General features: G+C 42.7%; 1 protein-coding gene across 8 annotated transcripts in view; it reads right to left on the bottom strand.

Moving 5' to 3' along the window:
* The window catches only part of MYO18A (myosin XVIIIA), a 383975-nt gene that overhangs the window by 153912 nt on the left and 202599 nt on the right, over positions 1-27464 (bottom strand). For all 8 annotated transcript variants that reach the window (XM_077294308.1, XM_077294307.1, XM_077294310.1 and 5 more), the window contains 4 exons: positions 21992-22133; positions 18880-19039; positions 16425-16611; positions 12037-12274 (listed from right to left, as the gene is read on the bottom strand). In XM_077294308.1, coding sequence (XP_077150423.1) covers positions 12037-12274; positions 16425-16611; positions 18880-19039; positions 21992-22133 — 727 coding nt within the window. The remainder of the gene's footprint in view (positions 1-12036; positions 12275-16424; positions 16612-18879; positions 19040-21991; positions 22134-27464) is intronic.

The raw sequence follows: 27464 nt of genomic DNA, 5'->3' as shown, positions 1-27464 counted from the left end.
CAGGTTGGGAATAGATGGTGATGGCTGGAATGTGAGAAGAGAAATGTGTCTTTGTTGTATTCCCTGCAGCTGAGTCCTTGCCGGAAGAAGTTGTCATGTCTGTCTGGGACAGATGGAAAAGACGGGAAAAGTGACGATTCCATCATAAAGAACGTCAACGGTAAGTCACCATCTGTAACTGTGCTGTGATCTCTTATATGTTCTGAAGGGCTGGTATTTACCACTGACCATATGGCGGTAATATCCATGTTGGTCGTTATATAGAGATTATCTTCAGTAATAGCGCGGTCATCTGCTGAGGTCTCCTCCACTATTAGGGTGCGTCATCGAGTTGTAATGAAGGTTACCTGGTTAGGGGCCCACTCAGAAGCTTCGCCCCCCCTGGACCAAAACCCTTGCTACGCCTCTGAGGTGGGCTGAATCGAAGAGGTGCGACAGTGGGCGGGGCTTAACGGAGGAACTGCGCTGCCCTCCGCAGCTCTGCCCTACGCAAATGTGAAACCAACCTAACATCAATAGCAGCTTGAAGTCTTTTGTGGTAGTTGTGGATGAGGTTCTTTATTTTCTCAGATGGTAAAGCTGCCCACTCTTCTTGGCAAAAAGCCTCCAGTTCCTGTAAATTCCTGGGCTGTCTAGCATGTTTTTTTTCGCTTTATTCGGAGAGCTATAACTAATTTTTTGGCTGATGGAGCTGTATGGTGACTTGTTATTCTTGCAAGACAAAATGATGTTTTTAGAGATACCATTTTAATTTAGAGTAGTCTTTTTGATTGCATTTTATTCCACTTTTGGATGGGCGGTATTTTGAAAAAGCATTGTTATTTGCCATGTTTTAATTGTTTTTGTCATGGTGTTCACTGAAGGGGTTAACTAGTGTGACAGGTGTATAGGTCAGGTTGCTCGGCACATGGCAATACCAAACGTGTTTTTTTTTGCTTTTTTAAACAAAAATACAAATTTACGGGTACAATATAAATCTTTCTATTATTATTTTGTGATTTAAAAAAAAAAAAATTATATATATATATATATATATATATATATATATATATATATATATATATATATATATATATATATTTATATTTACATTTTACTTCGTCCCTTCATGGGAATTTCACTTTTACCACCCTGATCACTGTTATACAGCATTACAATACTTTACAGCTGTCTGTCTGTGCTGCACAAGGCCCTTTAGATCATGCTCTGCACATGGTCAAGGGGCTTGCCTAAGCCTGGTGACAGAGGTCATCGGGTCAACATGGCGACGATCGGGCTTCAATGACGTCGCTGGATCGCCAATTAGATGGGAGATCTCCCTACCTTCTAAATACTGCGATCAATATCAATCGGGCTTAAACTGCCGGAGCCGATCGGGCACTACTACTGGCAGGGAGAGCCATGTGTCAGCTATGATGTTAGCTTTACACCTGGCAGCGATCGCGTGCGCACAGCTTCTGTGGAAAAGCAGAAGTCCAGCGTGGGTGATGTCCATAAAAAATACCTTTTATTCCATTTTTGTTAAAAGCACATAAATCCAAAGTCCATCTTCATATCCATAGACACTAAAACACCTGTTTTCTGAGGGTTTTGCTATAGGGGCACTGGATAAAAAACTGTCTGAGGATTTATTTGTGGAACACCCTATAATCCCCATCTTCCATTCCCTGCCTAAGATCCACAAGGAGGTCTTCCCTCCTACATTCAGACCCATAGTAGCAGGGATTGGAAGCATGGGTGAAAACCTCAGTACCTGGGTGGATATGTATCTGCAACCACTGATTTCTAGACTACCAGGCTACATAAAAGATACCAAGCATCTGATTTCCTCCCTGGATAAGACTGCATGGTCTGGAGACTATCTTCATCTCCTGTGACGTGGAGGCCTTTTATCCCTCCCTGATGCATGACCTGACTATCTCCATCCTGAGAAGACATCTCCAGGACTACAGCGACTACACTCCAGCTATACAGGAATTTTTGATTTCCTCTGTGGACTTTCTCCTCAAACATAACTTTTTTTCCTTTAACAAAGAGGTTTTTTTGCAGGTTTGCGGAGCCCTGATGGGCGCAGGGTTCTCGCCATCTATCGCTAACCTGTATATGGCAGCCTGGGAGAGCTTGTTCATGTTTTCACATGTTAACCCCTTCTCCCCCTATATTAGGTGGCTGGGACGCTATCTGGACGACCTGCTCCTCATATGGGAGGGACCTGCGGACTTGATACCTGAACTTATCAAATATATGAATGATAATGAAATGAATTTGAAATTCACCTATACAATTGGTGGTAGAAACATTAATTTTTTAGATGTCACTTTAGATCTAAATTCAGATTCAATCATCACAATCTCCCCTTTCAGGAAACGTACCGCGACTAATTCCATATTACATGCCAAATCATGTCATCCGAGACATGTAATAAAAAACATACCTGTGGGGGAACTCTACAGGTTTAAGAGGAACAGTACCACCAAGGAAGTCTATGAGGGGAGTAAGAAGGAGGTGAAGGCCGGGCTGGCTCATAGGGGTTACCCCAGCTGGAGACTATTGTGGAGGATATAGATCGGGATACTATATACCTGTGTGTCCAGAGAGGAGCCCATCACCTTCACCACTACATACAGCCCTCAGTTCAAAGAGATTACTGATATCATCAGAAAAAGAATCCCTATGCTGAGCCAGGATAAAAAGCTGAACCAAATCCTGGCCAAACCAGTGCGTTATATCGCTAAAAAAGCCCCCAGTCTGAACGACATCTTATCCCACAGCCTCTTTGTTAGTGAGGACAAAAGGTTAAAAGAGAAAGAAAACTGGCTCAGTACTAAAGGCACATACAAGTGCGGGCACAATACCTGCACCTGCTGTAAATATATGGTGACCAGTAAGGAATTCCACTCATCTGTCACTAAAAAGACGTCCAACATTAACCACTACATTAACTGCAACACCTCCAATGTGGTGTATTTGATTAATTGCACCACCTGTGACCAGCAATATGTGGGGTGCACAGGGGGTCCCCTGAAGGTGAGAATACGGAGGCACCTGTCTGATGCAGTGAATAAAATCACCCATAAGAGCTCTGCTGCATCCAAACACTTCATCCATAAACACAATGGGGATGTCAGCTCATTGGAGGTCCGCGGGATTGAAAGGGTTAAAGCTCCATTTCGAGGGGGAGATATAAAAAGAAAAATAACCAACAGAGAGATATGGTGGATGTATCAACTTAAGTCCAAAGCCCCCCTAGGCATGAATATCCAGCAGGATCTTATGAATTATTATGAATGATAAGTTATAATTCTTGCATATGTTTTTTTGTTTTTTTCTTTCTCCTGCCTTAAGCATAGTATTTGTACATGCAAATTTCAGGTTAAACTCACTAATTACCTGTAGGTGTTGCCCTGTTTCTGTTGTCTGCAAGATCAGGGGGTGTAACCTAATGGGCCTAGTCCTATATGGCAGCCCTCTTTCATTTTATTTTTATCACAATGAGTAAGGCGGCAAGACCGTTGAAACGCGTTTGATTTTAATGCACTTTAAGCCTGTGACTGTCACTGGTAGGAATCACCCGTTTTTGTGTCTATGGATATGAAGATGGACTTTGGATTTATGTGCTTTTAACAAAAATGGAATAAAAGGTATTTTTTATGGACATCACCCACGCTGGACTTCTGCTTTTCCTTCGTACTACTTGCAGCACTGCATGATCCGTGCGCTGGGACCGAGAGGAGGTGAGCTGATCTTCGTTGCTTTTTCTTCACAGCTTCTGTGCACGCAAAATCGCCATTACGTAACCAGTATGTCCAAGGTCGAGAAGTCATTCCCTTCCATGACGTACTGGAAGGTTGGGAAGGGGTTAAGGCATGTGGTCTGCAGAGGAACAGTGCACTACTCCCACTTGGATTAATATTCTATTGTTGGTAACTGTCTCCTCGTGTATTAATACACTTTAATATATTATATACTTTATATATTGCCATTTTCTGACTCAGTCTTTATTCTGTGTCCAATAATCCTTTTTAAATTCAGACCAATATTTAGTGTGTAGTAAGAGACAACAAAAATTCCCCATTATTTAAATCAGGTTTATGTATTTTTCTCAAATTTTTTGTTGCAATTTTTCTTTTCTATCACAAACTTTATTACAAAACCAAATTAGCAATCTTGCAATTTTCACACTGACCACTAGGGCATTTTAGACTAGTACTTTTTGTCCTTTCAGAAAAAGTTTTCAGAAGGCTCATTATCAGCAGAGGCAGGATTACAATGACAGGTAACTCCTCTAACACAGTTGATAACACAGGATCCACCAATCACAATAGGTGATGTCACAGCTCACCCCTCTCTTCACTATTGACCTTTGCACATACACATTAGATGCTTCAATAAAAAAAAGATAGGGGCGGGATCTGTTCGATGTGGCTAATATACGTGCATTGTTTCTGGAAAAGATAGGATGTATCTTATAATACACTTATATTACACAGCTTGGTTCTGATCACCTCTTCACAAGCCGTCAAGGGAACAAAGGCTCCAAAAGAGCGAAAAGGAGCAAGGGAATACATTTGGATTCTCATGATTTTACACCATATTTTGGTTGGAAAAAAGCGCACAAAACAAAGAGGAAAGTTGTTGGAAGCTCAGGACATTTCTAAGTGTCCTTAAAACTCTGCAACGATTTGTTTCACATATGCAAAGGACTGGAAGTGATAATGTTAGAAGCAGGAGCGGCACTCAGGGCCATGTTTGTGCGGAGGTGTCCGCAAACATAACATGAAAACAACCTGAAATTCGTTTATACGCGAGATTGAGGAGCTGAAATGCGATTGTGTGTTTGTGTGTAATTAAATCAAGCACTGAGCTGGTTATTGGAAAAGCAGCTCCGGCTCGCAATTGTTTGAGAATTCCACTTCAATTGACTGTTGAGACCTGGACGCTTATGTTCTGTCTCCTAATCTGTCGCTGTCTATTGACTGATTCACCATCCAGCACCAGCTCAGTAGGAAGCCTGTATTGATCAAATTGCTCGGAGATGTACATTGATTTTTTTTTTTTTTTTTTAAAGGGGGGGGAGGGGGGTGTTTGTTTATTTTACCAGGTTTTGGCTTTTATTTCCTTGTACTCATAATGAGCAGCATTTTTAAATTCACAATCTTCTACTGACAAAGAGCAAGCAGAGAAGGATGCAGGCGATCCAGTGCCCATAAGAGATGCGAGAATGGCAATTTTTCATTTAAAAAAGGCTAGTGCCCCCTGGCCTGAGAGGGGCATCGGTGTTTAAATCAGAGGCATAAATATTAAAAAGGACACGGTCACCAAAATATGTGTTCTAAGTGCACTGTACAAATGGGCTGATAATATTGAACTACAGCCCAACAGCAGCCACTAAAACGGCTGATACAGCCCACCTAAAAGGACCCCTGGCCATGTCTCGAGTCCCCATTAAAGGGAATCACTTTCTGCTTATGATCTTGGAAATGCAGTAGCAAGAAGTAAAACGCAAAGCTGCTACAGGGCCAAGTGAGCCCCACATGTAGCTGGTAAGTAAAGAATATGCTGTTCCTGACTGAAAACAGGCAAGAACCAGGAAGTGTTATAAGACAAGTGGTGGCAAACAATACCAGGGTCAAGCTGGCAAGTAATGTAAGGTCCCTGGAACCAGTCGTATACTTACCTGCGCCACTCTGGTCATCTTCTGAGGTTGTGACCTGCGAGATCGCTCCAGTGTTTGCGGGGTGATCCAGAAGTCACAATTCAATATAAAAGTCTATGAGAGCCAGAACAACAGTTTCATAGACTTACACTGAGGGCTGGGACCATTACCTCTGACTTCCAATCAGTCAGAAGTTTGGGTCACAAGACAGAGGCGGGGGACAAGGGCTGAAAACGGCAGCTGGGAAGTAGAATCAATGGGGCAGGAAACTTTGATCAGTGGCACCACTTCTGTGCTAAAATAAAAGATATACAAAAATAATAAAAGATGGATTGGTGCTTTAAAAAAAAAAAATATCTCCTACCAGATTTCACATCATGGTCTCTGTGACCTGATATACTGGTGTGCTTAAATATATGTGCGTGCAATATATACTGTATATATAGATCGATAGATATAGATATCTAAATCTATATCTATCTACTATATAATTGTCTAAGGGTCACTTCCGTCTGTCTGTCTGTCCTTCTGTCTTTCTGTCTGTGTCTGTCTGTCACGGATATTCATTGGTTGCGGCCTCTGTCTGTCATGGAAATCCAAGTCGCTGATTGGTCGCGGCAAAATAGCCACGACCAATCAGCGACGGGCACAGTCTGGCGGCAAAATGGCCGCTCCTTCCTCCCCGCAGTCAGTGCCCGCTCCATACTCCCCGCAGTCAGCGCTCACACAGGGTTAATGGCAGCGGTAACGGACCGCGTTATGCCGCGGGTAACGCACTCCGTTACCGCTGCTATTAACCCTGTGTGACCAACTTTTTACTATTGATGCTGCCTATGCGGCATCAATAGTTAAAAGATCTAATGTTAAAAATAATTAAAAAAAAAAATAAATCGTTATATACTCCCCGTCAGTCGGCCCCTCGGATCCAGAACCGGACTGTCCCGCTCCTCGCGACGCCCCAGTGACCGCTCCATGCATTGCAGTCTCGCAAGATGATAACGTAGCGGTCTCTCGAGACCGCTACGTCATCATCTCGCGAGACCGCAATGCACTCTTGGGACCGGAGCGCGCAAGGAGCGTCGGTAACCACTTCGCCTGGATCCGGGGCCAACGGAAGGTGAGTATATAACTATTTTTTTTATTTTAATTCCTTTTTTTAACAGGCATATGATGCCCACATTGCTATATACTGCGTGGGCTGTGCAATATAATACGTGGGCTGTGCAATATAATACGTGGGCTGTGCAATATACTACGTGGGCTGTGCAATATACTACGTGGGCTGTGCAATATACTACGTGGGCTGGGCAATATACTACGTGAGCTGGGCAATATACTATGTGTACTATTGCGATCGCGCGCATCGGGACAGCTTCGGTGGACGACGGAGGGTGAGCATATAACTATTTTATTTTAATTTTTTTTTTTTTTTACAGGGATATGGTGCCCACACTGCTATATACTATGTGGGCTGTGTTATATACTGCCTGGCTGCTATATACCACGTGAGCAGTGTTTTATACTGCGTGGGCTGTGCTATATACTATGCGGCTGCTATATACTACGTGGCTGTGTTATATACTACGTGGCTGTGCTAAGCACCACGTACATACATATTCTGAATACCCGATGCGTTACAATCGGGCCACCATCTAGAGATATATAGATATATATAGATATAGATATATATATATATATATATATTAGAGAAGCACAAAAAAGAGGAGACAAAAAAAAAAATCGGGTGCAAATCCCCCCCCAGACATAGACCAAACCTCCATTGCAGGAGTCCAAAAAATAGAGGCAGCACAAAACTTGTAGTGAAAAAGCAGGAGCGACTTTTATTAGCCCATCCCACCAACGTTTCGGTTCTAACAGATGTGAACCTTTCTCAAGCCCCTCTGACGAAGGCGGAAGCCGAAACGCGCGTCGGGGTGGATGCCACTCGGATGAAGGAGCTATATCCATGTAAGTTCACTATTGATTAGTCTTCTCTCTACATGTTTCACACTATAAGGTGACTTACTATATAAGGGCCCACGATTAGAGGAGTATCTCTCTATGCTTATAGTACGTTATATCAAGATTTATGATTTAATTGTTTAACACATTGAGGACTGCACTGGCACTTTACTCTTCCTTCTTTTTATAATGAGCCTCACTATTGTGTTGCTCGAGTAAGGACTTATTTTTGATCGGACTATATGTATACTATATTTATCGCCCTCCTTTCCACATATCCTGTGTGCGCGTCCCTGTTTTTAATTGTTTTTTAGTGTCATTGTGCTGATACCCCTGATGCTGCTATCTTTAAGTAAAGTTACTTATATATGACACACTGTATTGGGACATTTTTGGTCGGTCTTTTTTCTCCCCCCCTCTAGCATTTCCGACTGTCCCCTGGACCTAATATAAGTCGGATCGGTTGGGCCATTATAGTACTACCACAATTTATATTTATGATAGCTTTGAATGGGCCCTTCTATAGATCGAATATATTTTCCCTTGTAAAATTGTTTTATATGAATATATATTATATATACACACAGACACATACATACATATTATATATGCATAAAAAAATGCACATACATAGTCACACGTATGCATATTTTGTACAGCTGTTCTGACATGATTTTTTTATTTTATTTATTTTTTCTATTTTCTTGTCTGACATTAAAATGAGCATTTTGGATCCACTTTAGAAGCACGATGTGAGGTTTGTGTGTATATAGTACACTAGTATTTGGTGTTTGTGAGAGAACTCCATATATACAGGTCCTTCTCAAAAAATTAGCATATAGTGTTAAATTTCATTATTTACCATAATGTAATGATTACAATTAAACTTTCATATACTATAGATTCATTATCCACCAACTGAAATTTGTCAGGTCTTTTATTGTTTTAATACTGATGATTTTGGCATACAACTCCTGATAACCCAAAAAACCTGTCTAAATAAATTAGCATATTTCACCCGACCAATCAAATAAAAGTGTTTTTTAATACCAAACAAAAAAACTATCAAATAATAATGTTCAGTTATGCACTCAATACTTGGTCGGGAATCCTTTGGCAGAAATGACTGCTTCAATGCGGCGTGGCATGGAGGCAATCAGCCTGTGACACTGCTGAGATGTTATGGAGGCCCAGGATGCTTCAATAGCGGCCTTAAGCTCATCCAGAGTGTTGGGTCTTGCGTCTCTCAACTTTCTCTTCACAATATCCCACAGATTCTCTATGGCAGAGGTCCCCAACCGCCGGTCCGCGGACCAGGACCGGGCCGTTGGGGTTTTTCAGCCGGTCCGCGGCGCCCCTGTTCAGCGGTCACGTGGGACCGCTCATTAGAGAAATGAATAGGCTGCTCCACCTCCCATAGGGGCGGAGCCGCATAATTCATTCCTCTAATGACGGTGCCGGTGACCGCTGACAGAGGAAGAGGCTGCGGCACCGAAGACCAGCTGTCCGGGGGAAGGAGCGGGACGCCGGGAGCAGGTAAGTATTACATATTCACCTGTCCGCGTTCCACACGCCGGGCGCTGTCTCCATCTTCCCGGCGTCTCTCCTCACTGACTGTGCAGGTCAGAGGGCGCGATGACGCATATAGTGTGCGCGCCGCCCTCTGCCTGATCAGTCAGTGCAGAGAGACGCCGGGAAGATGGCGCCGAGGAGCTGCAAGCAAGACAGGTGAGTATGTGTTTTATTATTTTTATTGCAGCAGCAGCACAGCTATGGGGCAATAATGGACGGTGCAGAGCACTATATGGCACAGCTATGGGGCAATAATGGTGCAGAGCACTATATGGCACAGCTATGGGGCAATAATGGTGCAGAGCACTATATGGCACAGCTATGGGGAAATAATGGTGCAGAGCACTGTATGGCACAGCTATGGGGCAATAATGGTGCAGAGCACTGTATGGCACAGCTATGGGGCAATAATGGTGCAGAGCACTGTATGGCACAGCTATGGGGCAATAATGGTGCAGAGCACTATATGGCACAGCTATGGGGCAATTATGAACGGTGCAGAGCACTGTATGGCACAGCTATGGGGCAATAATAAACGGTGCAGAGCACTGTATGGCACAGCTATGGGGCAATAATAAACAGTGCAGAGCACTGTATGGCACAGCTATGGGGCAATAATGGTGCAGAGCACCAGGGAAACAAGCATGGTGCTCCCACTCATTCTGAACCTATGGTAAGTTGAATCACATTCTCATTATAAATGTCATAATTATATGATAAGTATGCACTAAGCTCCATCCCTCCATAACCCCACCCCCATATGACCAAAGCCCCGCCCCTGCCCCACCCCCACCGGGCCATGGAAAACTGGTCTTGCTTAAAGCCGGTCCCTGGTGCAAAAAAGGTTGGGGACCTCTGCTCTATGGGGTTCAGGTCAGGAGAGTTGGCAGGCCAATTGAGCACAGTAATACCATGGTCAGTAAACCATTTACCAGTGGTTTTGGCACTGTGAGCAGGTGCCAGGTCGTGCTGAAAAATGAAATCTTCATCTCCATAAAGCATTTCAGCCGATGGAAGCATGAAGTGCTCCAAAATCTCCTGATAGCTAGCTGCATTGACCCTGCCCTTGATGAAACACAGTGGACCAACACCAGCAGCTGACATGGCACCCCACACCATCACTGACTGTGGGTACTTGACACTGGACTTCAGGCATTTTGGCATTTCCTTCTCCCCAGACTTCCTCCAGACTCTGGCACCTTGATTTCCGAATGACATGCAAAATTTGCTTTCATCAGAAAAAAGTACTTGGGACCCCTTAGCAACAGTCCAGTGCTGCTTCTCTGTAGCCCAGGTCAGGCGCTTCTGCCGCTGTTTATGGTTCAAAAGTGGCTTTACCTGGGGAATGCGGCACCTGTAGCCCATTTCCTGCACACGCCTGTGCACGGTGGCTCTGGATGTTTCCACACCAGACTCAGTCCACTGCTTCCTCAGGTTCCGGTCACCTCTTCTCGTTGTACAGCGTTTTCTGCCACATTGTTTCCTTCCAACAGACTTACCATTGAGGTGCCTTGATACAGCACTCTGGGAACAGCCTATTTGTTGAGAAATTTCTTTCTGGGTCTTACCCTCTTGCTTGAGGGTGTCAATGATGGCCTTCTTGACATCTGTCAGGTCGCTAGTCTTACCCATGATGGGGGTTTTGAGTAATGAACCAGGCAGGGAGTTTTTAAAAGCCTCAGGTATCTTTTGCATGTGTTTAGAGTTAATTAGTTGATTCAGAAGATTAGGGTAATAGGTCATTTAGAGAACCTTTTCTTGATATGCTAATTTATTGAGACAGGTTTTTTGGGTTATCAGGAGTTGTATGCCAAAATCATCAGTATTAAAACAATAAAAGACCTGACAAATTTCAGTTGGTGGATAATGAATCTATAGTATATGAAAGTTTAATTGTAATCATTACATTATGGTAAATAATGAAATTTAACACTAGATGCTAATTTTTTGAGAAGGACCTGTACTGCTACTAGCTACCAGTGATTAATTTTTTGGCTGCAAAAAAACAAGCAATAGCAAGAAGCCCCTATACATGCCACAATCGGATTTTAACACTGCGCGATTTTCTGCTATAACCCAGTTCACTTACCTTGAAGTCGAGGATCTAGCATTCTAACATTTATATGATAGACACCACCTAACATTTGCTGCAGCTCGTTGGTGGTCCGTGTGCGGAGAACCCCACTGCATGCTCACAGAACTGCTCTGATGTGCACAACCTGTCAGGCCGATGCACTCAGCGCAATGTTGTGGCTCAGTAGAAAGTCTATGAGGCTCATTTGACTTTCATTGAGCTCTTAGACCACCACTCAATGCAGGATCTCCGCTGAGCAATAAAAAGCTGCTTTTTGAGAAATGAGGCATTACCAATAACTGTATTTAAAAAAATACAACACAAAAATATAGCTACTTGTCAAGATCTGCATTAAAACCCCCTTCCCTTTAGGAATTTTGTCTAAAATAAAACAAATACAATGCTATTCTTTAGCGATAGATGGTCGCCCATTTCTCCAAACATCTCTTCTTTCTACATCTTTTCGTTACTTTCTGGCGTCATCAGTGTATTTGATGAAGAGTCAGACCGAAATGTAATTTTCATTGATAAAGGAAAAAAACTAGAAAAATGCAGACAAGTGTGCACTGAGCCTTAATGCCATGACGTTTGGGGAGAAAGTCTCAGAAGTAGATGCATGGAGTAGAGCTTAGAGGTTTGATACTCTGCTTCTTAAGTAGTTTCAGCTGCTATATGGCAGAATTTCAGAGATAAGCTTTAGCTGCAGAGGTCAATAGCAGAATGCAAATTCCAGTTCCACTATACATGAGGGCAATCAGTAGTAGATAATTACCTTGTCTATACATCCGGAGAGCGTCCAGAAGGCGGGATCCTCGAACCTGAGCTCGCAGCAGAGGAACATCCACTTGCATCAGCTCTGCATCACAACGTTCTCCTGACAGGTCTGACTCGCTGGAGCCGACTCGTGCAGCTGGTACCAGCCGGGCATCGCTGGTGAAGCACTCCGCTTTGGGCAGGAAGCAGTAGATGAAGTGAATTTTGGACTTCTTAATTGTGTCAATTAGAGCATCCTAAAAAGAACAAGAAAAACCAGAATTATTAAATACTACAAAGAATAGGACAAGAAACTACAATTAGACCAGAGAAATACATTCCTTTGAAAGATTAATAAGCAGAGTAATTATTATACATTCATCATTTCAGGGCCATGAAGGAAATGAATGTGTTTGCTGTAACAATAACTATCATGTTGGTCATGCAAAGTAATTATATATTTTTTTAAGCTGTTACAATGCCATGAGGAATTTTGCACATAATTTAGGTATGAGCATTCATGTCCAAGTTTTATTACCATACAGGTAGTACCACGTGGCCTATTATAATGGATGGGAACTGCAATAGTAGTGTCACGGGGTTAACACGGCAGAGAGGAGCCAGGAGACCGCAGTGTCTGATTGCTCCTACTCCTATGCTGAATAGAAGCACTTCACTTTCTTTTTAAAAACGGTGTACACTTCTTTTGGAAGTACAGGGGTTAATCTGCCACGTTGAGAGCTTTGGGAGCTAGGGCTGAGCACGGTTAGCCACTCCTACCCCCTACGTAATCTGGGTCCTGACTACAACACATTGTCAGAGCTAGCTTACGCTGCATGACAGAGCAGTTGGTGGTTATAAGAGTAGATTGGATTTATCGGTGACTGTTGCTTGGTTTAGTGAGTGAGATATTTCCCTTTCTTCACTTACTGTGGTTTTAGCCCATCCTCCACTCCCCGATGCATTTCTCTGTTATATGTGAGCGTATATTTGTATGCCTGGTATTTTCTGTTTCCACTGTGCATGTTACATTGTTTGTCAGGTTGGTGTACTACGGTGCACTGCTCCCCTCTTCACTGGGTGGGGGAAGGGTACAGACGGAGGACGCATTCAGGAGATAAGGCAAAGTATGTGGCCCAGGCATCTTCACCTACAGAAGTAACCCAGGGAACAGGGCGAGCTAGGGCATCCCCTATCGTTAGGGACAGGGAAGGAGCCCCTGGCAACGGGTCCCCTGACAACATAGTCGTGACAAGTGGGTCCCTGTATGTTTTTAGATCATTTACATTTTCTGGACTTCCACAAAGCAGGCATCCACTCTAACATCGATATGCTGGTGACAGTGCAAAGCAAGTTTTAGGCAGGTGCTACAAAGTAAAAATGATTTGAAAACTAGAAGATGTGTTAAAAAGTTATTGTTTTTATCTACCGTATATACTCGAGTATAAGCCGAGATTTTCAGCCCAAATTTTTGGGCTGAAAGTGCCCCTCTCGGCTTATACTCGAGTCATGATCGGTGGTGGGGTCGGCGGGTGAGTACTGTCATATAATCACCTAGTTCCGGCGTTCCTGTCGCTCCCCCTGCCCGTCCCACGGTCTCCGGGTGCCGCAGCCTCTTCCTTTGAGCGGTCACGTGGGACCGCTCATTAGAGAAATGAATAGGCTGCTCCACCTCCCATAGGGGCGGAGCCGCATAATTCATTTCTCTAATCAGCGGTGCCGGTGACCGCTGACAGAGGAAGAGGCTGCGGCACCCGGAGACCAGCTGTCCGGGGGAAGGAGCGGGACGCCGAGAGCAGGTAAGTATGTCATATTTACCTTCCCTCGTTCCACACGCCGGGCGCCGCGCCATCTTCCCGGCGTCTCTCTGCACTGACTGTGCAGGTCAGAGGGCGCGATGACGCATATAGTGTGCGCGCCGCCCTCTGCCTGATCAGTCAGTGCAGAGAGACGCCGGGACGGGACACTGAGGAGCTGCAAGCAAGAGAGGTGAGTATGTGTTTTATTATTTTATTGCAGCAGCAGCAGCAGCAGCAATGGCACAGATTTATGTGGAGTATCTATGGGGCAACGGTGCAGAGCACTATATATATGGCACAGCTATGGGGCAATGGTGCAGAGCATTATATATATGGCACAGCTATGGGGCAACGGTGCAGAGCATTATATATATGGCACAGCTATCTATGGGGCAACGGTGCAGAGCATTGTATATATGGCACAGCTTTATGTGGAGCATCTATGGGGCCATAATGAACGGTGCAGAGCATTATATGTGGCACAGCTTTATGTGGAGCATCTATGGGGCCATAATGAACGGTGCAGAGCATTATATGTGGCACAGCTTTATATGGAGCATCTATGGGGCCATAATGAACGGTATGGAGCATCTATTTTTAATTTTGAAATTCACCGGTAGCTGCTGCATTTTCCACCCTAGGCTTATACTCGAGTCAATAAGTTTTCCCAGTTTTTTGTGGCAAAATTAGGGGGGTCGGCTTATACTCGGGTCGGCTTATACTCGAGTATATACGGTACTAACAACATGCAATGTGAATGAACAAAAGAAAACTTTAAAATCAAATCAATAGTTAGGCTGACCACCCTTTAGTCTTCAAAACAGAATCAAAGCATCAATTCTTCTGCATACATTTGCTCACAGTTTTTGAAGAAACACAGCAGGGAGGTTGTTTCAAACATTTTGGAGAACTACCCACAGATTTTCTGTGGATGTCGCTCATGCAAATCCTTCTCTAACGTCTTGTAAACCGAGATAAGACTGGATGATGTTGAGATCAGGGCTCTGTGGGGCCATAACATCACTTCCAGGACTCCTTGTTCTCCTTTATGTTAAAGATAGTTCATAATGACATTGGCTGTGTGTTTGGGGTCGTTGTCCTGCAGCAGAATAAATTTGGAACCAATCAAACACTTTCCTGATGGTATTGTAAGATGGATAAGTATCTGTCTGTATATCTCAGTATTGAGGACACCATTAATCATGACCAAATCCCCAACTGCATTTGCTGAAAAGCAGCTACAAACTTGCAAGGAATCTCCACCATGTTTTACTGCTCCGGCCAACACTCATTTTGCCGCTATCCAGCCCTTCCTCAAACAAACTGCCTTTTCTTGCAACTTAACATATAAACTTGTTTATTTATCAGTCCAGAGCTCCACCTGCCATTTTTCTGCCTTCCATTTCCTATATTTTTTTTTTACTCCAAGTTGACTCACTTGTCCTTATTCCCATGTTGAATGTTTGGCTTTTTGACCAAAAGTCCTCCATGAAGAATTCAGTGCTGGCCAGATTTCTCTAGTCAGTAATTGGGGGGTAGCTAGGTCCCACTGGTTGCTGCAAGTAATGAGCTGATGACTAGCTTGACATCTTCCGATTTATAAAGGGAAATAAGCACGATGAGTCTTTCCTTGGCGGACCAGTGCATCTACAGTCCTCAACTTTGCCCGTTTCTTAGAATTTCTTCAAAAGAACTTGAACAGCCATTTTGAGTTCTCAGTGTGTTTAGAAATGATTGCCTGGGGAGACACTGCAGATGCAGTATAACTGCCTTGTGTCTTGTTGCTATGCTCACGCTTGCCATGGTGTATGACCTGTGGCATGAAACTGCCTTCCACAACCTCAACTTTGTAGCAGAGTTTGGTTGCTCCCGACTCAGTTGTAAGCCTCCTGCAAAGCATTTTCTGTATCCGTTAATTACAGTTTCAACCTACCTATGTATTTAACTCACTTAAAAAGCACCATTAATTCCACAGTGATTTCTCAGACAACAGCATACTATAAAAATGATAATAATTATCACCTGTTTGGTATAATTGGCTATATATACACATGACTATAATCCTACAAGATCGCTGACTTCCCTTCGTAGCTAATGGAACTGATGCGATTTTAAAACCAAAGAGCGGTCACAGCAAATATTGAATGGATATAGATTTTTCTTTTGTTCATTGACAAAAATAAGACATTAACATTTCTATTTTTTTTTTTAAACATTATTTCTTTGCATTTTATCCCAGACCTGCCTACATATTCTACACACATACAGAACAAATGTATCATATACACAAATATACACATATACAATGGTTTATGCACCCTTCAGAATTTTCCAGTTGCATACATATGGCCTAAATCAGATTTACAAACAAATCCTAAAAAGAAGATTAAAAAATAAATCAACCAAACGAGTCAAAAATATTAGCCTCGTTATATTTGGATTGAGCAAAAGTGATCCAATATCACCTGTCTGAATGGCAAAAGTATGTGAACCTTTAGGATAAGTAGATAATTTGATGTTGGCACTAGAATCTGGTGTATTCAACCAATGGAATTACAAGCACCATTATATGTACACATACTGTACAGTATGGAACATTTTCACTTACTACTTGAAGTTTAATCTGAATACACAGCGACTTCTTCTTCACAGCTGCCACGCCAGTCGTAAATGTCTTTCGCATGCTGGTTGCTCTGCGGAGGGCCAGCTGGGACCCCCCCTCCAGGCCGGCTACTGAACCCGATAAGACCGTCGCTGTGCCCGTTCTGCCAGCAAATAAGCTGCTAATTATTTTCCTGCGGGTGAGTAAGAACATGATGTAAAACCATACATGTGTTTAAAAAATAAAATGTTATTTTCATAAAAGTTCACTAAACAATGATGAAAAATATTAAAATATATCGAGATGTAAGTATCCGCACTACACATTCACTGCCTTTCTACTGGCAACTTTTCTTTGCACATAATTTTATAAAGGAATTCATTATATTTTACCCAATCTGAGTCCATCAGAGATAGTTTTGCCCCTCCATTTTATATACAGGCATACACAAGCTTTTTCATTTTATTTTCATCCCATGCCATCTAAGTCCATCACATAAGTAGGTATGCACACCTATCAGGAGCTTTTAGGAAATCTCATTCTAAAACCATAGCCATTAATAGAGAGTTGGTCCCACTCTTCTAGGAAGGCTTTCTACAAGATTTAAGAGCATTTATTAGATGATAGGACCCATCAGAGGAGTATCACCTTGTTGCGGTTGATGGGCTCACATGAATTGGCCAATTTATGAGCTAAGAACCTTCATTTTTGTAAGTAATTTAAAAAAAAAAAAACTTTATTTTTTATTACAGTTTACTCAGCAATTATGATCGATTTTGTGTTCGCATGTGTATTGGTCTCTACAGAGTGCAGCTGCATTCCTCCTTTTTGCAAGATTTAAGAGGGGGTCTATGGGAATTTATGTCCATTTATTCAGAAAAACCATTTATGAGGTCAGACACTGATAATGGATGAAAAAACCTGGCTTGTAATCTCTGTTCTAGTTCATCCCAAAAGTGTGATGAGGTCATTGATCAGGACTTGGAGAGGGGATAATCAAATCCTTCCACACCAAACTCATCCAACCATGCCTTTATGGACCTTGCTCTGAGCACTGGGACACAGTCATGCAGAAATAGAAAAGGACCTTCCTCAATCTGTTCCCACAAAGTTGGAAGCAAACAATTGTCCAAAATGTCTTGGTATGCTGATACACTAAGATTTCTCTTTACTAGAAATAAAGGGCCTAGGTCAATGTCTGAAAAACAACTGTTATCCCTCCTCCAAAGATTAGTGCCAGCTGACACAATGTAAGTCAGGCAGGTAACATTCTCCAAACCCATACTCAACTATCAGATGCCAGACAGAAGTGCAATTTATCCCTCCACAGAACATGTTTTCTACTGCTGCAGTCTGCAGTGGCTGCTTTACACCACTGTATCCAGCACTTGGCATTGTGCTTGGTGATCTAAGGCTTTGCATGGAGCGGCTCGGCCATGGAAAACCATGTTTTGATGTTCATGACAGAAGAGGCTTGGAGGTCTGTAGGAGCTATAACTATGTAGCCTATAACTGTGCAGCTGAGTTTCAGTGGCTCCTAAACACGTCCTCTTTACAAGAATACCGCTCATCGTTAATTGTGAAAGGTCATCCCTCATGAATATTACACACACTGGTACAATAGTAGCTCCTATTATAGTTAAAGGTGTTGTCCACTACTTGGACAACACCTTCTAAATCTCTATTTTTTCCCCTAAGAAAAATAAGAACACAAACTCGCCTCCGGTGGCAGCACTGTTCCGGCACTGTCGGCACTGACTCTCCCGGGGCTCGCATGACATTGTTATGTCATGCAATCACAGCAACTTATTATACTCTCCTTCTTTGGACAAAGCAATACATCTAGAAAAAATGGGAAAGCAGCCACAGCTCTGACTTACTCCGAAGGTTAATTACATCCATAGGAGAGGAGAGTGAAGCTTTTGCTGATTGACTGCAGGGATCGCACGAGATAATGTCCCGTGATGCCCAAAAAAACCAGTGACAATAACGATGGAATGGCGCCAGCACTGGAGACAAGTATAAGTGTTTTTTTTCTGGGTGGAAAGAAGGAATTCAGAAGGGTTTGTCATTGTGGAACCCCTTTAAGAGTTTATGAAAGCTACAACCAATTCCTCTTGGAACAATGGGATCAGTTGTACCATTAGTTCACTTCAACTTTCATATAAAAAGACAGAAGTAATTGTGACTCTCAAATATATAATATATAGACTTAATTTTATTTTTCTAATTTTTTTTCCGTAGAAAGGTTCTATAACAGGGGTTACACAATTGATAACCTTTTCAATACCAGGGAGAACCATCACCGAAACCATGGAGCGAAAAAACAATAAGCGGTATTTGGCATTTGATAGTGCATTGTCACTCTTCAATCAGCAGATCTTGGTGCCATATTAATTCACAGAAATAACAGTAGGTTGTGATTTTTTTTAACCCCTGATATAAGTTAGTATTGTCTTACTTCTGGGAATCTTGTAGCAAACTAGCGGCATTCTGCGAGGCTGGGTTTTGCTTGACATAGTTTAACCATCCGGTAGCGTCATATTCCACCCAGTTAGTGCCATAGGAGTGCCCCAGCAAGAAGTGATGTTCTTTATTGCTTCGGAGTAAAGGTTTTTTACCTGTGCATGAATAACAGTATAAATCACAACATAAGTAGCAAAACGCATAAGTCGTTTCATAACTTAATGAAAAAGGATCCAAGATCTCTACATGTTGGGATCTTCCAGATAAAACGTTACCTTGACACAAAAATTCATTTTTTTAAGATTCTTACCTTAAATTGCACTTTATACCATATTAAACCCATTATTAGAACTGACAAATCCCCATAACTGCCGACTGTCTTCACAACAAATATCCATAGACTTGCTTGAGAATAACAACCCTTGAGGAATGATGGGCTCTTAATGCTTTTTGTAGGGTCCAATACAAAGGTTTTACTTTTATCTTTAGATATAGTTTGGGAAACCTATCATTATATATCATTTGCTCCAGTGCTGACATACAGAAGAAAAGGGGAAATGCTCTCTTCCTGTCACACGAGGCCAATTACTCTCAAAAACGCTGGATGCCCTCTGTTAGCGCCAACGTGATTGACAGATAATCATATGAATGGTTGTCTAGTTGGAAAAGCGTCGAAATGATAGAACCTATATACTAACCTGAATGATTTGAGGATTCTCAAAATATCAGATCTATATATCTATATATATTCTTTCTACGTGTCTCTCTATATACATTTTTTTTTTTTAAGTATTTGGGGCTAAAAATCATTTTAACTATTTGGATTTATTAAAACTTTTACAGACTTTTTTTCCTCTGCACATTCAACTTTGATGGTGTCTGTGGTCATAAATCAACCGAGAGGAGCTTAAAAAAAAAAAAAAGAAGACCGATAAAAGAGTAAAACTCTCCAATTGGACAGGCAAAGTGAGCTCATTGACAGCGTCTCATGTAACCCATTCTGCAAGGAGCAATAGACGGTAACACAAAGGCTAAAGCAAGCAAACTGGATACATTATTTAACGAAGGCCAAATGCAAAAATTATTTTTAGCCAAAAACACATGCAGAAGAAAAAGAAAAAAAAAAAACATGTCCCCAAGAATAGGCAATCCTTTTAAACTACAGTTTCTTAAGATTCAGTAAAGACACAGCCCATCTGTGAGTAGGCAGTGAATGCTAGGGGGGGGTCTCATCATAGTTTAGAGCAGTGCTTCTCATACCGAGACACAGACCTTTTAGGTTCCACGATTTTTGGTGATTCGTTACTGGTGATGCAGTTTTGACTCTGATCACATTTCTCCGGGAACAACATGATTTTGTGTGGCAACAGAACAGATGCCCCAACCCCGGGGAGGTGGCCTCCAGCTGTTGCATCCATGACCAGGCGTATGGAGAGGTGGCTGGGCATTTGGTTGGGGGACTCGAGTTCAAGTTCTCGGGAAAGGTGCAGGCCAGGGTGGTGGACATGCCACAAATATTTAAGAGAATATTCTTTTAATTACATGTTTTGTAATGGCGCTCAAATGTGGTTACTATATAACCCTTTCACAATCCTATTGTGGAATTTTGAATTAAAGGGGTTGTCCATTTCAGGAAAGTGGACTCCAAAAGTAAAATAGCTAAAATGACAAACAGAGTAAGTACTCGCGATACTTCGGTTCTCCACTACTGTTCCGGTTTGCGGGTTTTGGCTGCAGCAGGAGACAGCACGCATCACCTTTGCAGCCAATTACGGAGCTCAGATTCTTCATACCATCAGCCTTGGCGCTCAGTGATTGGCTACTGCAGTGATGCGCACTGTAAATGTTACATCACCACTGCAGGGAAAAAAATGAGACCACAGCAATAGCTGGATCCAGATTTGTGATATTTTAGTGATTTTACAGTGACGAGGGTCTTTCTTTCCTGAAACTGCATAACCTCTTTAAAGGGGTATTCCCATTGACAAGGTCCTATCCCAGTATATTGTAGGTGTAATAATAATAATATTAGCAAATACTTCAAATTAGAAATAAAAGCTCACCGACACAAAAAGAGGACTTAGAAATCCTCAAAAAAATTGGAAAAAGTCAGAGAAAAAAGCAGAGATGTTTACCTGCTGAAGCCTCCAACCAAATGTACTGGCAGGGTGCAGTGGACCCGATTAATGATGGCAAACACACAGGTGCAAAAAATACCCATGAAACAACCACTTTCAATCCCCAACCACCTCTCCATAAACCTGGTAATGGATGCAACAGCTGGAGGCCACCTCCCCGGGGTTGGGGGCATCTATTCTGTTGCCACACAAAATCATGCCAGTGCATTTGGTTGGAGGCTTCAGCAGGTAAACATCTCTGCTTTTTTCTCTGTGACTTTTTTCTAATTAGAAATGTATATAGTTCTTCTGACTCACTATGTTGCTTAAATCATGTGCAGGGCTTTGCAGTAACTTAGGTATCCATGGTTATAATCGCTAACAGCTAACTGTCACTATATGAGTGGTCATAACCATGGATACCTAAGCTACTGCAAAGCCCTACACATGGGTTAAACAACATAGCAAATCAGAAGAACTATTCTACATTTCTAATTGGAAGCATTTGCTATTATTACTACTACACCTACTACATTTTGGGTTAGGATCTTGGAGACTGGAATACCCCTCTTAAGGGTTGGTATCATGCATAGTACCTCTACCTATTGACCATAATGGAAGATTAAAAAGAGCATCCCTATTTCCAGAGCACCAGGCACATCCATTATTATACAAAAGCCGGAGGAACTGAAGACTTGCCTTTGGATTTCCTGTCCCAACAAAGGGAGATTAGACACAGTGGATAACCTCTTCATTTGTTAAGTAGCGCAACAATCTTTTTTAATGTCTTTTTTACATTTTTTTTTAATGTAATTCATAACCTTGAGATTAGTATATAATAGTCCCAACAAAGGAAGGTTCACGAAAGGTTCTTGATAGCAGGAGAAGATTTTGCTTTGTACACAGCACCAAATTAAAATAGACTGAAAATATGTAAAGATAATATGATAGTTATAGGAGAAAAAAAAACTAAAAGAACAATTTTATTACCAGTCTCTTCTCCTTTCTGAGGTCCATAGTAAGTAAAAAGTCGCTCCAAAAGGGTGCTCTCATTGCCACCAGGCTGCAATGCTTCTTCCTCCAGCAACCACAAAAGACCTCTGGCCTCATCAGTCCTTGCAATGGTCCTTACCTGCGATTAAAACCAAGTTCAATATCCAAGAAGCAATTCTCCCTTCTCCTCCTGTCAAACAATAGTTTGTAACTTATTTTTCATGTGCAAAAGGAGTGTGAGCACAAGGAATAAGAGCGGCAAACAAACCCCCATTAATCAGAGTAACAAACTGCTCCGTCCCCTCGTATCCACAATCTCATTTCTCCAGTCCTCCAGGCAGCTTTGCTTCTAATTGCCAGCCTGATTTTCTTGATGAAATGGCAATAAAGAAAAGGGGATAAAAAAAAACAACAACGACAAGGCAGACGAGTCAGCAGGGGTAATTCTCGGTCCTATTTTAAAAAGACACTTGAAGAGAGGAATCAATACTTAATGCTCGACACAGTGAAACACATCATTTTCTAGTAAAACGTTTTAGTCTGGTTTCTTGGCTCTTGTGAAGATTCAGTCAGGGTGAGACTACAAGGTAAAATGACTGCCCTCATTGCTGGGCAAGATAAAGATCCACCACTCAGACATTGGCCCTCTACCTCCTTCACTTTCACCAATTACTGCTCGTAAACTACAAGGCATTTTTTTTTTTTGTTCTTTAATGGGTTTTTAAGATCAATACAACTTTAATTAGTTTATAAATGTATTTATCGTGAAACGCAGAGATCATATGTATCTAACACCATGATAGCACTCACTGGACAGATAAATAACGTAAAAAAAAGGAGGGTACGTCTTTAAAGCTATACGATATTCTTAGTACAAGATTGCCAATACTGACCCTTTATGGCAAACTTTGATTTTTAGAGCAAGTCCAGATGTCAAACAAGTTGTAGTTGCCCCTTATTGAGGAAGCCATTACGGCGAAACGGCGCTGTCGGGGTTCTTGAGGGTACAGACACCGGGATAATATTCTATGTAAGTAAACATATGGACATTGATCTTTATAAAAGCACCTATTTGCACTAGGCACTTTCTTACACTAATCATCAAATTTTTACAACAAGAGAAAAAATCTTTTGGCATTTGAGCATTTTCTATAGATTTTTGTTGGTGGGATGCGTAAAATGGATTAGGTGTGTTATTATATTGAGTATTACTTCTATATGTCCAATTAATTATTTATTCCTGGTTACTGTATGACCCTCAATTGTTTGTGATTTTCCCTTGTTTTATTTTTTTTATATATTAAATAAATTATTGAATTTTAATGGTACGTGATTTTTGTTCTTCCTCTTATTTCCTCTTTATTACACATATATATATATATATATATATATATATATATATATATATATATATATATATATATATATATATATATGACTTGATTAGTTGAAGTTGTAGAAGGTGCGGCAAATCATTAGGAAATCCGGATTGTGTTAAATATTGCAGGGGGTAACATCAGCTGTAAAAATCTGCAGCATTTCTGCAACAGAATTCTGCACGGCTTTATCATGCTTGATGTTGATGGATGGTAGCGTTATAGCGGATAAATTAGGTGCATGACACCAAGTGGGCTTCGTCGTCATAAAAGTACACAGGAAAAAAGAAAACTGGCCTTTACTCAACCATGCCATATTTCGGTTGACAATAAGCAGTGGCCTCATGGTGGCTCAGTGTTTAGCAATCCTGGGTTCAAATCTCACCAAGGGCAACACCCGTGGTTCTCCCTGTGTTTGCGTCAGCTACGTTGATTTCATCCCACATTCCAAAAAAGCTCTTGGACTATTGAGCATGGGTGTGACAGACCAAGCCATCTGATGCCGTGCACCCTTTTTAACTATCGGTATGGACCATCACCTTCTTCATACTATATATATATGTCTATATTTGCCCCTTTTTCACATGTAAAGCGCCATGGAATAAATGGCACTATAAAAATGAATAAAAATAATAATCTGCACAAACAGCCTAAAGGCCCCCATACACATTAGACTAATGCCAGCCCAGCCCGCCAATATTGATGCATTTGACAGACTGTGTAACATTTATGGAGGCGGCCTGCAAACTAATCATTGAGGGAAAAGTCGATTGGGCATGTCTGATTTCCCACTGCTGATCCCACTATCTCCTTGAGAAAAGCCGCTGTGAGACATGTCTGGTGGCTACTTTCTCAGAGAACACTGGAGCACTCAGCAAAACGAGCGCTTCTGTGTACGACAGAGCCAGCCGAGGAGGACATACACAATAGATAGCCGATAGCCAAATATATGCTCAGCCGACGGCCTTCTCCCCCAACTCCCCATTCACAGGAACACACTGCTAGACTGAGCGCTCCTGTGTTCTCTTTAGAAAAAGCTGCTGTCAGTATCATCTGTTGAGGACTTATCTCCCTACCAAAGAAGGATAGGGCGACTTAACTCTAAGCCCCCACTTGGCCATCATCACCCAACAGATTATATCAAGAAACAGTTGGGAGGCAGTCAGGGCCGTACTTGCCACTAGGGACTTGAGGGCACGTGCCTAAGGCGGGACGATGCGGGGGTGGGGGGGCGGCACCTGAGCATGTTTTTTGTTCTGTTTCTTTTTTCTTAAATTTAAGTCCGGGGTCTCCTCCCCGCTTGCGTCCGCCCGCCTCCCACCTCACAACCCCCCACCCCCGCTTGAGGACGTCATACTCACCTACTCCAGCGATGACTGGTCTCAGCGCCTGCAGCTCGTCCTGTGTGAGCGGTCACTTGGTACTGCTCACTAAGGTGATGAATATGGACGCATATTCATCACCTTAATGAGCGGTACCACGTGACCGCTCACGCAGGAAGAAGCTGCCGCGCCGGGACCGAGCTGGGTTCGGCGCGTTGTGGAAAGGTGAGTATGACAGCCAGGGAGGACGAGGGATGAAGGAGGGAGGATGGGGGAGCGAGCCATGCGTGCAAGATGGGAGCAGGAGCCGGGGAAAGCTCAGCCATTCATACAAGGGGGAGGAAACTGATCCATTCATACGGGGGGGGGACGAAAGCCTGGCCATTCATACAAGGGGGAGGAAACTGAGCCATTCATACAAGGGGGGACAAAAACTGAGCCATTCATACAAGGGGGAGCAAACTGATCATTCATACAAGGGGGGGGAACAGCCATTCATACAAGGGGGAGGAAACAGCCATTCATACAAGGGGGAGGAAACAGAACGATTCATACAAGGGGAGGAAAGCTAAGCCATTCATACAAGGGGGGGAAGCTGAGCCATTCATACAAGGGGGAGGAAAGCTGAGCCATTCATACAAGGGGGGGGAGAGCTGAGCCATTCATACAAGGGGAGGAAAGCTGAGCCATTCATACAAGGGGGGTGGGAGAGCTGAGCCATTCATACAAGGGGGAGGAAAGCTAAGCCATTCATACAAGGGGGAGGAAAGCTGAGCCACTCATACAAGGGAGGGGACGAAAGCTGGCCAATTCATACTAGGGGGAGCAAGTCTGAGCCATTCATACAAGGGGGGGAACGGAGCCATTCTTACAAGGGGGGAAAGCTGGGCCATTCATACAAGGGGGAGGAAAGCTGAGCCATTCATACAAGGGGGAGGAAAGCTGAGCCATTCATACAAGGGGGAGGAAAGCTGAGCCATTCATACAAGGGGGGGGGGGGGAGAGCTGAGCCATTCATTCAAGGGGAGGAAAGCTAAGCCATTCATACAAGGGGGAGGAAAGCTGAGCCATTCATACAAGGGGGAGGAAAGTTGTGATTACCGGGTCCGGTGGAGGGATGTCTGTGCACAGGCAGTGAGGGACTGAGGGTGTGCACAGCGAGAGAATGGAGACCCGGAGACTGCCGTCCCAGTCTACGCCGTAGCCTGGAGCCCTCATTATCATAGGAATGTGTCAGTTAATAAATTGTTTTTGTAAAGCTTTATAGTGTCGTTTTAGGTCAGGGAGGGATGGTTAGGGATGAGCTAGCAAGGTGCAGGGACAGGTAGTGATGTCTATTTGCGGATATGTGCGGCACTTGCGGTTTTGCACTTGCAGTGAGACAAAAAAACACTGCTAGCAGTGTTTATTTCCATTGCTGCGAGTACATTTGCCGGATCGCAGCAAAACCGCAAGTGCCGCACATGTCCGCAAGTCCCATAGGGAATGAATGAGGCCGAATGCAGTGTTGCCGTAAGTGATCAGTTACGCGGCAGATGCGGAAAAACTGCCGGATCTACGGCATAAAGCTACTTTCACATCAGCGAATTTTGCCAAAGTCACTGCCGATAGTGTCATACTCACCAAAATGGGAGGCAGCACTAAAAGTGCCTAGGGCAGCAGAAACTCTAAATACGGCCCTGGAGGTAGTCATACATATTAGATGGTTGGCTGCTCCCGCCAAAAGCAATGGGTTCAGCCGTCTTATCGCTAATGTGTATGGGGGCCTTAAATGATGCAACATAAGGCTCATGACTATCAACGTTTTTACTCTCATGATTTTTACTCTGAAGGCGCTTTTTTTTTGTTATCAACCCAGAAAAAAAAAATCTGTGGCATTGTTCTTAAGGAAGTGAAAAGTGACTTGAGTAATACAGATCCCTTGGGCCTCCACGTTGGGTAGTACAGAGGCCCTTACTTGGCCACTATTCTGCTCTAAGGTTAGAGGGAGGCAACGTACATGGATAAAAACGGAAACAATTTTGTCCTGTACATGACAGCCTGATAAATCGCTTGCCATGATTCTCTATGGTAGCAAACTGAATTTATACTTTTGATCTTTTATTGCAGATCCACAAGTCATGAGTAATTCTAACGTTGTGATGGGATTTGTTTCAAGGACAGAAAGTTATCTGGTGCTGATCACAATCATCTTGGCAATTGGAAAAATTGCAACTACTTTTATTATACCTTTTTTGTGCAACAAGAACAGGTGCCATTGATTTACTAGGGACAACACTCATGGATCTCATACTCCTCTACTTCTATTCATGAGATCTATATTTTTTATATCATGGATGGCATCGGTTATATAACCGTGCGTGCGCACTTTACAGTATTTTGTGGGCATGTACAGGACTCACATGGCATTAATAGTGTCAAAAAGACCCCACGTTATTGTACCGTCATATAATTTATATGATTAGAAGGTGAATTTCATGGCTATGATCTACTACAATGTGATTGCTCTTTGTGGTTAAAGGATGTAACGCGGCTATATCATTCTCCTCTAAACTCACAGACGTGTCGGGAATAGCTTTAGCTCTGCATCCCATCGAGACATACTGTCTCCTCATTAAAGTAACATCTGACAAAACTGCTCTCAGCAATTCTGTCCAGATTGTTTATGCATGGCTGCTACACGAAATCCAGAATGACTAAAGTCATATCTAAAAAAAGTCCTTCATCTGCCATGGCAAATGCATAGCCATCCGTGTAGCCATAGTGGCCATT

Source organism: Ranitomeya variabilis, chromosome 3 (genome assembly GCF_051348905.1).
Source record: "Ranitomeya variabilis isolate aRanVar5 chromosome 3, aRanVar5.hap1, whole genome shotgun sequence".
NCBI lineage: Eukaryota > Metazoa > Chordata > Amphibia > Anura > Dendrobatidae > Ranitomeya > Ranitomeya variabilis.
The sequence above is the reverse complement of the archived record's forward strand: the minus strand, read 5'-3'. Positions and strand labels throughout refer to the sequence as shown.